The 15,099-nt window shown below is 39.0% G+C and overlaps 1 protein-coding gene across 4 annotated transcripts in view; it reads left to right on the top strand.

Moving 5' to 3' along the window:
• Positions 1 to 15,099, top strand: part of slc4a11 (solute carrier family 4 member 11) — a 224,895-nt gene that overhangs the window by 177,968 nt on the left and 31,828 nt on the right. For all 4 annotated transcript variants that reach the window (XM_041812785.1, XM_041812784.1, XM_041812786.1 and 1 more), the window contains 3 exons: positions 7,772 to 7,856; positions 8,832 to 8,957; positions 14,918 to 15,031. In XM_041812785.1, coding sequence (XP_041668719.1) covers positions 7,772 to 7,856; positions 8,832 to 8,957; positions 14,918 to 15,031 — 325 coding nt within the window. The remainder of the gene's footprint in view (positions 1 to 7,771; positions 7,857 to 8,831; positions 8,958 to 14,917; positions 15,032 to 15,099) is intronic.

Below are 15,099 nucleotides of genomic sequence, written 5' to 3'. Positions count from 1 at the left end.
CATATCATCTAGAAGTCACCAAAAGGGTCTAACCTATGCATTGGAAGGATATATTAATCATTTTATTGTTGAGAAGGTCGATAAAAAGCTTCAGTTACTCCGTTAGTTTGGTGCTACAGTATTTACATTGAATCATTCAGCATAATGTTTGCCAGCCTTCATTATCTCGGCTGTTACAGATAAGTTAATGAAGCTAAGCTCCAGGAGTTAACGTTAGTTTAACTAGAGCCCTTTAGACAACAGCTAACAATGATGTATGATCACCAAAGAGTAACAACTAGAACTAAATAGGCCAATGAATGCAGCTAGGAGCTAACATTAGGCTGACTTTAGCTAACGTTAGAGATGTTAAAGATAACTTTATATTTCTTTCCAGCAAAGTGACAATATGCTGCCTCAAATACGATGTTGGCTTACCTTAGAACAGATGTAGATATCCGTGTTAATTTTATTCACGCTGAGTTGATGTTGTGGTCTACTGCACAATTATATCCAAAGAAGACACTTTTCTCGGTTTAGATGTGGCTTAGGAAAGGGTAAAAAATACACTCTGTTGCCCAGCCTCTCAGCATACCTTGTGTTGGAGTCGCTTGTACCCCATGAACACCTTTTGACCATTTTTAAACTTAAAATTAAAAAAAAAAAAAAAAACTCATAAAACCGGACGAAAACTGACGTTCTCCCATTCATTTCAATGGATGTCCAGGCTGCCGATGTCCGAGTGTATGGAACGACTATACGAACTGTGATTGGCTCATCGCGTTTGAGATATGCTTAGCCATAGGTCAATTGGTTGTCACAGCCTACATGATGGCAGAAGTGCGGCAGAAGTGATTGAAAATGGATGAAAAAAATGGATGAAAAGACGTTCAGTATAGGAGTTACTGGTGTGGATTTAATCTTGAAATGCCCCAGAAAGTCACCCAAGTTCCAAGCTCCCTGGAGAAGCTATGGTAAGGACAACCAAAGCGTGGATAGCATCATCAGAACAACATAATTAAGGGCTTGAAGAGTGTAAAAAGTACGAGATTAGGATTTATGGTTCAAGAATTATTTAACTTTAAATAGCCTGTGTCTATTCTTGTCATATACAACAACATCATCTTGGAGGGTTTGCAGTGGCATTAGTTCATATTACCTATACTGCCACAAGGGGGCGATTGAGATATTTTTGCTACATATTTCTGGGTCTGTCATGCTGCCAAACTCTTAGGTTGTTATTAATTTGTGGTTTGTGATTGTTTTTAGGAAACAGGTCTTTGTTTTGAGTCTCAGGCAGGGGAAACTGTACTCTCAAAGAGCCTGAAATGTAAAGTTGACGTAGGTCTAATCAGAAGGGCACCAATGACTATGTTTATCATGCCAGATTAAAGACATGTCATTCCTGTGTGCCTCTTGTTTAAGAAGTTTGTTAGGTTAAAGGCTGTTATTTGAAATAACAGCATGCATAAAAATGGAAGATGAATGGCTGTTCCGTGTGGTCAAAGCAGAAAAAACGTAAAAAACAGGGATGGGTGCTGTTGGAAAATGTAGAAAATTATGCACACTTACTAGGAAAGAAATCAGGCACATCAAGCATGACAAGAGAAAAAAAGGAGAAAGGAAAAACATTTTAAAAAGCCACCATGGCTCAGTAGCTCAGTAGAGCAGGGTCCCATTTACAGAAGCTGTAGACCTTAAATGCAGTCAATGGCTGCAGGATTGAATCCCAATCCTGCTGCTGTTTTGTGCATATCTTACCCCACTCTCTCCCCCTGTATTTCCTGTCTCTCTTCAGTAGTCCTATCATAAAGGCAAACCCCCCCAAAAGATCTTAAAAGCCAACATTTTATCACTATTTAGATCTTCATCAGGGCATGTGAAATACACACTTAGTAATGTAAAATAGTGTAGGATAAATACAGCATGTGAATCAATTAGACAATATGTCAAGACTAAAGACGACTGCTGGTTGGTTGTCATATCGTAGTTAAAGAAGCTGAGGCACAAGCTACATTTCAGTCATAAAAGAAGACCATCTGGTTTGTCTGTACTGGTCCTCGTCTACTAGCATTCCGTGCACAATCAGTACAAAAAGAAAAGCTTTTTGGAGTTATAGCTCTTATCCCTGGTTGAATATTTGTTACTAACAGCTGACTGGGGGCTGTTTGTTCAGTCTTTTCAAACGTAAAGTCATTCCCGATAAAATTGTTTCAATTTCAATTGTTGTACACTTTTACATCTGTCAGGATTTAAAGAGAAAAATACCCTAATGCCGTAAAAACCACAACACTTTCCCCCTCAGATTTTCTAAATGATTATCTAGGAGCTGGATTGGAACCTGTGGTGGCTAGCAGGCTGCTAGCTGATGTTACCTATGGTAACATTGATAGCCGTGATGCACAGACCCTATATTAATGACCAACTTGCCTTGAATCGTGCTGCCCACCTTTGCTGGGCCTCAATTAAGATGTATTTTTGATTAAAACTGCACTTTAACTGGACCCATTTAAGCCTAAAATTACAGCCTCTGAAACAGAGCCATTTTTGTAAACTACCTCCAAAAACTGGAGGGTTTTCTGAAAACTGCACACAAGGTGTACTAAAATCTTTTTTCCTTGGCCTTGTTAGTGGTAAAAATAAAGGTTAAAGCTTCACCCCTCAGCTTTAACCATAATTACCTTTCCCTAACACTGGTTAACATTTTTAAAAACCATCAACCAAAGCAAAACTATCAACATCCTCCTCCTCCTCCTCATTACAAGCGTCTCATCCACTGAGCCTTGGCTGGCAGGTTCCCATTCACTTCATAATCTAGGCTGTTGGCAAATCCATTGTTGTTCCCTGGTGTCTTAAATACTGCTGTAGTTTGCCTGAGTGTCGTTCCCATTACTCAACTTGTCACTGCTCAACTTTTAAAGTTTTCATCAGTTAACTTTTCCATGTGGTGGCTAAAGGGAGAATTTTTTTCAGCTGTCTTCTGCTTAAGCAAATCACACTGCAATTAGTGAGATACATGTCCTAAAAACAACAAGATCATCCAAATCACGCTTGTTTCACATCATGTCTTTAAGTTACATACATGAAATGTTGCATCCAGTCTAAGTAGGTGAAGCTGATTTACTTAATAGTATACATTTGTTTTCTTTGAATGCAGAATTGTGATCTAATGATGGGGAAGACTGTTAAAAGTGGCACTGCCAGCCTGCTCTGCATCATTATGGTTCTTAGCACACTCTGCATCTGCTGCTTGTAATACACAGTGAAGAGGGCGACTTTTCCATTGCATACATTGTGTAGTGTAAGATGGTGGTAATGATCGCCCGTGTCCCTTCATTTTATACTGATATATTGATCACAATAGTCTGGAGGATGCAGACAACTTATTCTATTAAAAATATGTTTTGAAAGTGGGGCCTGCTCACTAAATTTTATGGTACATGTCCATTAAGAGCTTCTGCACTCTCTGGACCTCTCCATCTGTTAATATCTTCCCCACCATTCACATTCTTTTGTTTCTTCCCATAGCTCCATAGAGAAATAAAGCAGCGCCTATTTGTCTCCACATTTTGCCCATTTAATTTTACTCTTCCATTTCCTCCTCAATTGTAACCATCCCTCCTCTTCCTCCACGCTCAGCTGGCTTGACTCTTCCATCTTTTCTTTCCCCCTAATCAATCAGCATCAACTCCTGCCAGGCCTCCTCAGTGGGTAAATGACCTTACATCTCTCACAGGCCTGTCAGAATTCCCCACCCCTTAGCTACACATGCACACCCACACCTCCAGAGGGTCTCTGCTCAATGCCACAGACCAACATCTCCTCCTAATGTTGTGGTTGACAGGCCAGGGCTCGCAGACATTTCCCCTTCTGTTTTCTTTTTTTATATTTATATATCGGAGGATTTTGTAAGGTGTTTATCCCAGGGCTTGAAAGGCTCAGTGCCACTCAGTGAAAGAGGGGTAGATGGAGACAGACAGATGGAGAGGAAGAGGGGGAAAGTAGAGAGAGTAGGAAGAAGGCAGGTGAAATCAAGAGGAAATGATGAACTAAGAGAGAAAAGAAGAGAAAAGACAGACCACCCGCCTTCCTCGCCTCCTCCCACATGTGAAAATTGACATTGGACCACCCGCAAGAGCACACCACTTTAAAGAAACGGGGCCAAATTGTTGTCGTGTTTTTATGTTTTTCCCTTCCTCGCTAAATCAACCGTTCACAACGAATGGCAAACAGGTGGACAGTAATTCCTCTCTGGGACTTTTGTTTATCGAACCTGAGCCAAAGGCTGGCGATCAGACCCCACACATGCTCTCACAGACCCCACGCTTGCTCCCTTGTAATAATAAATTATTCCATGATGTATAGGGATTTAATGGATGAACAGTCCTCATTGAGCAAGCATGTGTGGCTTCATAAAAACCATCCAGCCCGCTCAAAGAGAAGGAATTGATGCTGTTGTTTGTTTTCAGGTTGTTTACGTTGAGGTAAATTGCTTTGTTCTGCCAAAAACAGTCCAAACTTTTTTTAGGAGACAAATGAGGCAGGAATGATTTTCCCAAGGGCTTTTCCAACTCGCACATCCCCTTCGCTGGCTTTTTAATTACATAATGCTGTATCCAACAAGAAAGTGAAACACTGGATAATTGGATAATTTACTTAATAAGTTCAGTAAAGACTGCACACTTTGTCTCTCTTCTTTAACTTGTGAGCTTATCTGTTTAAGAAGGACATCATGTCTGCTTCTGCCGTCCTCTTCCCAACTTCTTTAAAAAGATCCTAAATCCTCCTATCCCTCACTGTCGCTGCCATCCCTCTGTCATTCATGGATCATTAAGAAAAAACACAGATCATTATTAAATGTACATCTGAACGTGGCCCTGCTGATCTGCTTACTTTGTTTGGGATTATGCAGCTGAAGCTTTTCTCAGACAACGTGGTTAAATTTGATGATTCAAATCAGCTTACATGGAGCCTTCTGTGGAATCGCTGGTGTTTTTATGCTGAATCATCAAATGGGAAATGCTACATCTAAATATGTGATTGCTCATAGTGGAGTGAAGAGAAATGTATTCATCTGTTTGTGTTCTGTTAAGCTCAGCATGGAAAGGACAAGCTGTAGTAGAAGTGTTAAGGCAAAATGCAGACTTAACAGAGTCAAAACTGAATATTTCTGGAAAATTAAAAGAAGAAGATGGAATTTATGCAATGCAATTTAAAGTTAGAATGGGAAAAATAATAAATTGTATGGATGAGTGGGTATGATGTAAGACAAGCCTGGCAAAGCAGTATGAATCCATACAGGCAGCATCATTAACATTAGAGAAATGGCCATGTAAAGGTAAAACAGCTTGGTAATTTAAGAAAACAAGTTTCTTTAAGTTTTTGTTGCACAATTATAGACCAGTCTTGAGGAAACAAATGGAGTTGACAAGCTACCATTACTGTGATTCTGAACTGATCTGACATCAGGACCCATCACCATCTCCTTATAATTCGTGTTGTACTGATACCAGTATTGTGGTTTGTGCTTAAAAAGCAGGTATTGGTATCGGTGAGTATACGAGTTTATACACCTATCCAATACTGTTTGGTTTAGCTTTATATTTTGCTTCGTTAAGCCATGCTAAAAGCACTGCATGCACCGGCTACATTTTATGGGGCTACTGTTTTTAGAGCAGCAAAGAAGAAGCAAAGGACCCACTGCAGCAGCAAAGAATGGTGGCTGTATGACAGTTTTTCTCTGAATGTGATCGTTAAAATGCCTTCGAGACGAGCACTGTAGTACACGACAAGAAGTGACACAGTTTATCAGAAGTTAATTAACTTTTGAACCATACATTGCTGCCTCTTACTTGTTTTTCCTCTTGAAGCTAACCGTCGTGCCTCCCCATTGACAATGTCTTTGAATCCCTTGTAGCAGCATTTTCAGCAAGCCTTGAACTTGTGTGACTTTTGGGGACTTAAATGATTAAATCCACATCAGTAAACCCAATATTGAATGTCTTTTTATCCATTGTAATCGAACTATGATCATTTATTATCAATAGCTCAAATGCTAACTGCCATATTGGTCACCCTTTGTGAGGGTCTATCAGCCAATGGCAGGCTGTTCCATCATCACGTCATGCTACCCAAATAGAGCATAATGGAGAGACAGAGAGAGCCTGTGATGCAGCCCTCTGTAATATTCTTATTTTAATATTTAGCAGTAAAACTCAATAATCAGCAGAAAAACAACCTTAGGGTCACAGAGATGCTGTACATTAGGATTGTATTTGTTGAGCCGTGTTCTAAGTCAAATATAGGTCTAAAATAACTTGCTAGTCTGCACAGTCAGTCCAGAAAGTTCACACTGGTATCGGATCAGTACTTGGTGTCAGCTGATACCCAACACCTTGTTATCGGTATTGCATCAGGAAGTAAAAAATGGTATCGGAACATCCCGACTCATAATAAACCCAAATTTTAAACACTTGCATCTACACTAATATTTTCAATTAAGAATGTTAAAGTTTGGATGTTAGATGGAATGAAACATGACTGAACATAGAGGACAAAATAAACATGTTTTAAAGATGTGGTTTCCTGTACTGGTTTAGTATTTTTGGTCTTGTTTTTGTCTAGATGTGATGTAGTCTACATAGTGTTTGGGTGGGTTTTTGGTCATGAATGTGGTGGATGGGCTAATCTGGAGCTTATGACACAGAATGCTGCCACGATAAAAAAAAAAAAGACGTGGTTACAGAAGGGCATGCATATGTTGATAAGATAAATAAGGGTAAATCTTTCTTAAATGACTGAAATTTCATATTTACAGGAAAACAAAGAGTCATAAAAGTATGGATATAGGTCCCCTTAGGTTTTTCTGTATGTCATATAGCCGAGGTCGTGAATAAGCGGTACAACTTCCGGACCCAGGTGCCATTCTATCTGGACCTTTTCGACCTGTAAATTTCATTCAGAGAAGTCTTAGAAACTCAGCAGAGAAAGTGAGTTTGGAAAGAGAAGAGACCCTGAGCTCTGAAATTTAAAAAATGTCAAGAATAAAGAAGTTTTAATCGGAAATGGACGGACTGTCATGATAATTCTTTCTACAGGCAGATTAAAACCACATGTTCCAGTACACTCCTATTTATTAAATGCAATAATGTGAAACAATCATAAGAATCAAAGCACAGGTCTTTAAAACAATCACACTGACATCTGAGGAAGCAAAAATGATATCGGACAATTACAAACTAATCAGTAAGTGGAATTCTAGCCTGGACCAAGTCTTTTTCTGTATTCGTTATGATTCTTTAATCTTAAAAGTCTGTTGTCAGGACTAAAGTTTTAGGTCTGAACTACATTTGAATATCTGTAACTATATCAGTATCGGCTAAAATGAATTTGTATGTATCATATCAGGCATATCAGATATCTGCATCAATCCGATGTCATGCGTCCCATGCATCAGATGGTGATCATGATCGTTTTAACTTTTAACTTTACGTTTTAACAAATAATAGAAAAGGTCTGTAAAACCTAAAAGTTAGATTGAGTCAGCATTTCTTATGTAGTGACCGCCATTGACAAGCTTCAAAAGTCCTAACCCGTCAGTAACCAGACAAGTTCTATTTAAAAGACTTGTGTTGCTGAAGATTTACAGGTAATAAGTGTCCATTTTGTTGCAGCTTTCACTCTCTTTGTCTGTAGGTGGGACATTCTGTCATTGCTACATGTACAAGATGCTGTTGCTAATCCTTGGCTTTGTGTCCTTGTTGAAACGTATCCTTCTCCGTTCTGTCCACAGTGTAAAGACTTCTTCAAAGCTGGCCGGGGGATTTATGAAGACTTGTGCCGCAGGCTGCCGTTCTACCCCTCTGACTTCACAGATGGTAGGCTTGGACGTGGACTTGTTCTGAAAGTGAATCATCTCCCTTATTATGCCACACCGGGGTGCCTCTGGCAGCTCTTCATTTGTCTTTCAGCCCCTTGCCTGAGATACATCTGTGCTGCATCTGTGTCACACTTCGGGTCGTCTCCTGCTAAAATGACTGTCTCAGATTACTTACCGCTCCCATATGTCCCCAAACGTCCAATTTTATTGTAATGTCCCAAATCATCATTGGCCTTAACATTCCTATTGCAATCTGTGCACACTGTGGTTTTATTGACTCATCAAATCATTGTTTTTATTAGCAAATCTCTGCCCAGTCCGACAAATGGACATATACTACCTGACCTGAAGTATTTTGTATTTTCCTAAAGAAGAAATAAAGTACTGATGTTTTAGTTGCATCTACTGCAAATATATCATTAATACAGCTTTTTCAGATGCGTGAACTTAGTTGACCTTGATCAAAACACAACAAAGACTATAAAGCAGATTTTAGGTTTCAAGGGCAGGGTTTCATTCTCCTACTCCTCTCTCTTTTGGTTGCTTCTGGCTTCTTATGTTTGAACATATTTGTTTTCGTGAAGCAGAATCAAGATATTACTGTCTTGTGACTGTCATTAGATTCTGATCATATGATGAAGGTCACAGGACCAAGACCATTCACATCGAATTACGGCCCAATTAAAGTGTTTTATTCCAAAGTAAGTCCTCCATCACTTGGATGAAAGCCAAAGCTGAGTCTACAAAATGATGACGCCACAAAGCAGAGACCCATTTTTAAAGGGCAGGAGGTAGAAAGCATAAAGCCATGCAGAATAGTTAGTGAATGTACGTACTGGATGTTCCATGTTGCAGAGGCACTGAATGAAGCATTCGCCTAATGTTTTTGTCATTCTGAAATTAAAGTGTTGAGCCTCCTCCGCTCCATTATGAGGTGAATGTGACTCATGTGTTTGTGCTTGTGTCCCCCTAGGTATAGTTGGCAGCAACAAAACTCTGCTGAAGTACATGACCACGGCCATCTTCCTCTACATCGCCATCCTCCTTCCCGCCATTGCTTTCGGCTCCCTCAATGACGAGAGCACACGTGGCGAGATAGGTATGAGCATTCACAAGACTTCCAGTAGGGATTTAGATGAGTTTTTACTGCACAGACCAATGGCAAACCAAAGAGATGGTGCTAAAGTGGGCCTTACATCTCATTTCCACATGCATTTGTGACTGTTGTATATCTGTAAGTATATGGATGATGCCTCATAGTGTAAAGGAACTGCACCATTATACAGATAGAAGGCTAATAGACTACCTCTAGCCATTGGGGAGAGGATATTCTTGGCAGATATGTGCTGTTCATTGGCTTGAAATATGTTTTCAGGGAATTACCCGCACAAAAACACAACTAATATTGCATGTCAACCAGGAATATAGCATGTTATTGAGGGATATTTTATCCAAAAGACATACTAACAGCTAAAGGAGCTAAGCTAAGCTGCTTTGTCTGTTAAAATGTTTCTTTGTATCTTAACCAACCTGTTTATATCTAATCATGCCTTCTAATGTTTCACTTAAATGCATCAATATATTCAAGTGCTTTACATTGACTGATATATACTGAAGAGCAGGAGCGCAGAGGATAAATACTTACTCTAGTGCGGACCAAACAAGTGAACTCTGGTTTGCTTGAAAACCAGGTTCTTGTTTTGCTTCCAAATGAACCGTGGTGCGTTTTATGTGTGGTGTGAAAGCAAAGTGGACCAACTATCCATTGTTTATGTAGTAAAGAAAGCCAGCAGAGAGATGGTAAAAAGAGGTGTATTTCCGTTTATTGTTCTGCCCGATAGAGGAGCTGTTTTCATCCTCTACATCTTCTTTATGTCATCGGTTCTGTTCGTTTGGGAGGATAGCTCCACAAACATATAAGCTCTTGATGTCCCGACAATGTGGTTCATTTGACCAAGTGAAAATGAATTTTAGCCCCCAATAAAACCATGTTCCCCGGACTTTGAGTTGTGAAAATGACCTAATTGCACAATCACAGGGGAGGGAAGACGCCAGGAAGTAAACTAGACATGAAACACAAGGGGCAAGGATTACAAAATAAAACAGGAAGCTTGGAAAACTCAAGAGAAGACTTACAAGAAAACACTTACAAATACAAGGTAAAATAACACGCTAAATGCCAAAAAATAAAACTTGAGAAATACTACTTGGACAGAAGAGGTCTAAAACTGAAGAGGCAACAGAAAACAATAGAATTAAATGGGGAAGGCAACACAGAAACACACAAGGATAAAAGAACACAAATACCTAAACTACAAAATGGAACAGAAAACATGAAAAGGACAGCAAGAATTCTCAAAACACAAGGGACACAGAAAACACAAAAGAAACTTAGAAACTGAACAAATCAAAATCAAGATCATGACAGCAGGAATGAATGGACCTCTGGTTGACTCGCCTCCCTAACCATATTTAAGTGGAAACAAGACCTTAAGCTTTCTGGCAAACAACACATCTGTTCACTGGTATATCAGTGAGTCCTTTTTTGCATGGCTCTTATCCTTTATAAAATTGAAATTTATGAGTTATAGAAAAGAATTTATCCCCAGTGCAACGTGGCCTGATAAAGACCAGCTAACTAGGCTGCAGTATTTTTTGTACTGAGCTATAGATGTGTCAATATCTGCTCTCAAAATGGACTTTGTAGAATGGGTGTGTATGAGACTTGCAGGACTTTGGCACCCAGCCTCAAGTGGACACTCAGGGAACTGCAGTTTGTTGCACTTTTGCATCTGAGACTCTGTTTTAATACTGGATTTTGGTATCTGAGCATGATCCTAATTTTTAATAGAAAATTCAAAATTCAAAAATTCAAAATTACAACCTAAAAGCAGCACTTATGGTGCGCACATGGCCTTGTGGTTTAGGGCATGCCCCATGTATGAGGGCGGCCCGGGTTCGAGACTGGCCTGTGGCACCCTTTCCTGCATAACTCTCTTGTCCCTGTTACCAGTTCTATTTACTGTCTCTCAATATATATATCTCAAAATATTCTTAGAAAATAATTGAAAAAGAGAGATATATTTCTGAAAATTAATAGTGGTCTGTTACCTAAACCTACTGTACTGCATAAATTTCACTTTTTTTATTGTCAGGTGAACTTCAAGGGAACTTTTAATGATTGACTGGTTGAAGAATCAAACCTTTACTGTAAAAGTCTGTGGTTTCATCTGATCCCTGAATTTAGTGAGAAACAAACTTGCCAGGTTTCATAGTTATTAAAATGCTAATCAGTGCCATTCACGACTCTGACTTCCAACCCTTCCCCCCACACCTCTGAGTGTTTTGTTTCTGACAAACTTCATCATCAGGAGTTCCCTTGTTTTGAACAACCATTAAGAGCCAGCAATGCTGGACTTTGCAGCAATTATCAGAGCCAGATATCAGTTTTTTTTGTGCACTTTAGGCTGGCTGCAGGCTTCAACAAATGGACATTCAACCCTATGTTAAAATGACCATCTTTGACAAAAAGATGCACCTTGGTATCGAAAATACATCAATATATATATAATATATATTAATATAATAGGTTTGCAAAGTACTTTGACAATAATCAGAAACACAATTAAAAGAAAACATCATAACACAAGAAAATAACACAAGACAAAACTGCATCAACAGGAGAACCCATGAAAAATAAAGCCAGCAATGTAACTCCAACATCATAATCATCTTAGTAGACCCACTACAGAGCCTGAAAACACATCAGGTTAGAAATACATTATAAAGCCTACATATCAATCACATGAATTATGTTGCTTTACATGCTGACCTATTGCATTCAACTAGTTCCTTATTTCTCCTCTCTATGTTTCAGTTAAAATCCATTCTCCACCATATTGAGTGGCCACTTCCCATCAGATCTGTTTCTCACATAGTTAATAACACAAAAAAAACTTTATGATATAGGTCTTTGTTATAAGATCTAAATTTCTTTGAGCAGTTGTATGGTCAGTGTCATATTACATCAATCAATCAGTCAAACTTTATTTCTATAGCACCTTTCAGTTCTTTACAGAAGAGTACAAAAGTGACTGACAAAAAGGTAAAATGTTAAAAGGATTTAAAGACTAATGCACACCAAAATTAATTTAATAAACAAGTTTAAAAGAAAGATGATTAAAAAAGAGGCAATTAAAATAAAACGAGACAGAGATAAAAGACTAAGGGATAACAGAGAGAGCTAATAAAATTAAAATTAAAATTAATTCAATATAATTAAACCATGATAAAAGATTAAAAATATCAAAAAATCTAAAGGCAATAAATTGGGATAAAAAACAGTAGATGATCAAAGCAAGAGATAAATTAAATCCATAAAACTCCAAATTAAAAATGAAAATCTGAATGAAATAAGAAATAGAATAAAAAGAACAATGATAGTGATAATGCTGGAAGTCATTAAATTATAATGTACTACATTAAAGCCAGACTGAATAAATGAGTTTATATCTTACTTTTAAAAGTCTTGATATTCTCAGCTCCTCTCAGATCCTCTGGCTGCCTGTTCACCCGTTTCAGAGCATAATAGCTGAATGAAGAATCACCAAACTTTTAAGTTCTGTTCTGTGGAACAGCCAATAAAGAAGAACCAGAGGATCTGAGGGGTCGTTCCTGGTTCATAGACTTAAACCATCTCCGGAAGGTGGTCAGGGGAAAGACCATGTAGAGCTCAGGTGTCAAACTCAAGGCCAAATCTGGCCTGTGAAACAGTTAGATCCGGCCCACAAGATGATCTCATATTTCTGTTATAACTGGCCCATCAGTATGAAGTTTGCAGATTTCCTCAAGTATAAAAATGAAAACTTGTCCTTGATAATTTAAGATATCTTTGTTAAGTCACAAAATCTGAAAAAGTAAGGAGTAAACATATTTAGATAAGAAGTCAGGAAAGTGGGAACAGAAATAAATTTGTGCTTTAATTTCATATTTTCAATTTAGCATCTCACAATAAGGACTCAAACTTAGGATTCTGAGTTTTAGTTTCATACTAGTTTTTATATATTATTGTATTATATATAAACAGCTGACTTTGCTGTTGCTATTGACTCTTGTTTTGAGCTTCTGGTACCCCCAGGTGCTGGCAGCACCTGTGAGCATGGGCCCCGCTACAGTGGTCAGTAGATGTCTGCTTCAAGAATCGGCATGTCATGTTTGACTGATCTGGATAGAGCCCGTCGGTTGGGCGACTTCAAGCTGGTGTTCCGCAAAACCAAGTTGCGGCATTGTTTGGAGTGAACCCTAGTACCATCTCCAAACTGAAGGCCAAGTCCCATGTAACGGGGAATGTCGGAGACAGGCCGTGAAGTGGGCGTCCCAAGAAGACAACATCCCAAGAATACTGTTTTCTCACCCTGTCAGCAAGAACTCTATCCTGCAGATGACAACACTCGCCCTCACAGAGGGGGGTTTATCAGAGACTACCTCCAGAGTTTGAGAGTGGAGACAGTGGAATGGCCTGCCAGCAGTCCTGACCTTAATCCCGTTGAACACTTGTGGGATCAGCTTGGGTGTGCTGTTTGTGTCGAAGTGACCAACAAAACCACGTTGGCTGACTTGCGACAAATGCTGGTTGAAGAATGAAATGCCATCCCACAGCAGTGTGTGACCAGGCTGGTGACCAGAATCAGGAGGAGGTTCCAGGCTGTTGCGGCTGTGTATGGTCCTTCCACACGCTACTGAGGCCCCTGTTTAATGAATAAATTGTTAAATTGTCAAAATGTTGTGTTTCTTCAAACTTCAATCATCCAGTCCACCAAACAAGAGTCAATGGCAAAATCAGCTGTTTGGCATTGGCAGAGAAGATTTGGTCCATTTTTCATGGGCGCAACCCACATACTCAGCTCTGCTGCTCATCCCACAAATGCATGATCCTTACAAATGTGGCATCATTTAAAAGGGTAATAAACAGGCTTTCCAACAGTACAAGATTTATTGCCAAGAAGCATTGTTACAACAAAGAGATAATGTAGCAAACACAAATTTCCTTACTTTTTGTTTTAAGTTTATTTGAATGATGTCATCAGGAGACACAGCCACATAGATCTGAGTGTCATCAGCATAGCTGTGGAAAGAGATGCCATGCCTTTTGTTGACAGGCTGTTTTCAATCTGTATAAGCTTTTAAATGCATCATTTTTTTCTGTGATTAATTTGACATTAATGAAGTATCTAGACAGCCCTATTTAAAATACATCTTCATCATAACTCATCATATGACAACCACAATATTTGGGCTTTGGATCACTCTTCAGACATTATTGATGATGTCACTGAGAATAAGCTCATGTTTGATGCAGTCTATGGTCTGTTGTTACGTTTGATTCCACCTGATTGATCAAGAAGTCAGTCATTCAAACTCTTGTTTGGTCTTCACCCGCTTCTAAGAATTTTTGACTTGAACAACTCTAGTTGCCCAACGTTATTCATGAGCTAAAATCGCTAACTATGCTTGTGAAGTGCAGTGTCCTTACAATCCCAGAGATTATCCTAGCTTGTTTGCAAAGCACTACCTTCTGCTGAGAGACTCAAGCTCAAAAGGCTTTGAAGAATGCTAAAATAAAGCTTGAAAACTTCATCTGTACAGCACTTTCTTTAAAACAGATTTTACACAATGTTTTACTAAGAATTAAGGGGAAAATTGAAGATATAAGACAGTGTAACAAGAAAAAGCAAACAACAAACAGATTGCAATCTGCCTTTTAGAGCTCTGCATTGATATAATTGTTCAAAGACCATTTAAACAAAACAAAAAGCCTAAAGAGAATAGAATCTAATCCAAGAACTTCAAATATAGCTTATAAGTGGGTCAAACAAAAGTATTGATGAGAAAAGTGATAAAATTGATGTTTTGCTTCATTTAAGGATTCTCTGTGAACTTCAAATTTACTCCAGCTTCTGCTCAGCTCCTCAGAAATGCCAAGCAGACGTTCATGCAAATTAATTGGAACACATCAGAACTTCCTCCTGAGTTTTCTCTGCGTGTTTTCTCTCTGCACAGATGTTCGGAAGACCATCATTGGCCAGAGCATCGGCGGGGTCATCTACTCACTGTTTGCCGGCTCTCCTCTGGTCATCCCTCTAACCACAGCTCCCCTCGCCATTTTCATCAGCGGTAGGCTTCCCCCTTTCTTTCCTTCAGCTCGGCTCAGCCAAAATATATACACTTATCTTTTCACAGTC

The sequence above is a fragment of the Cheilinus undulatus genome, linkage group 18 (genome assembly GCF_018320785.1).
Source record: "Cheilinus undulatus linkage group 18, ASM1832078v1, whole genome shotgun sequence".
Taxonomy (NCBI): Eukaryota; Metazoa; Chordata; class Actinopteri; order Labriformes; family Labridae; genus Cheilinus; species Cheilinus undulatus.
Note: the sequence above shows the minus strand (reverse complement) of the source record. Positions and strands in the feature narration are given on the sequence as shown.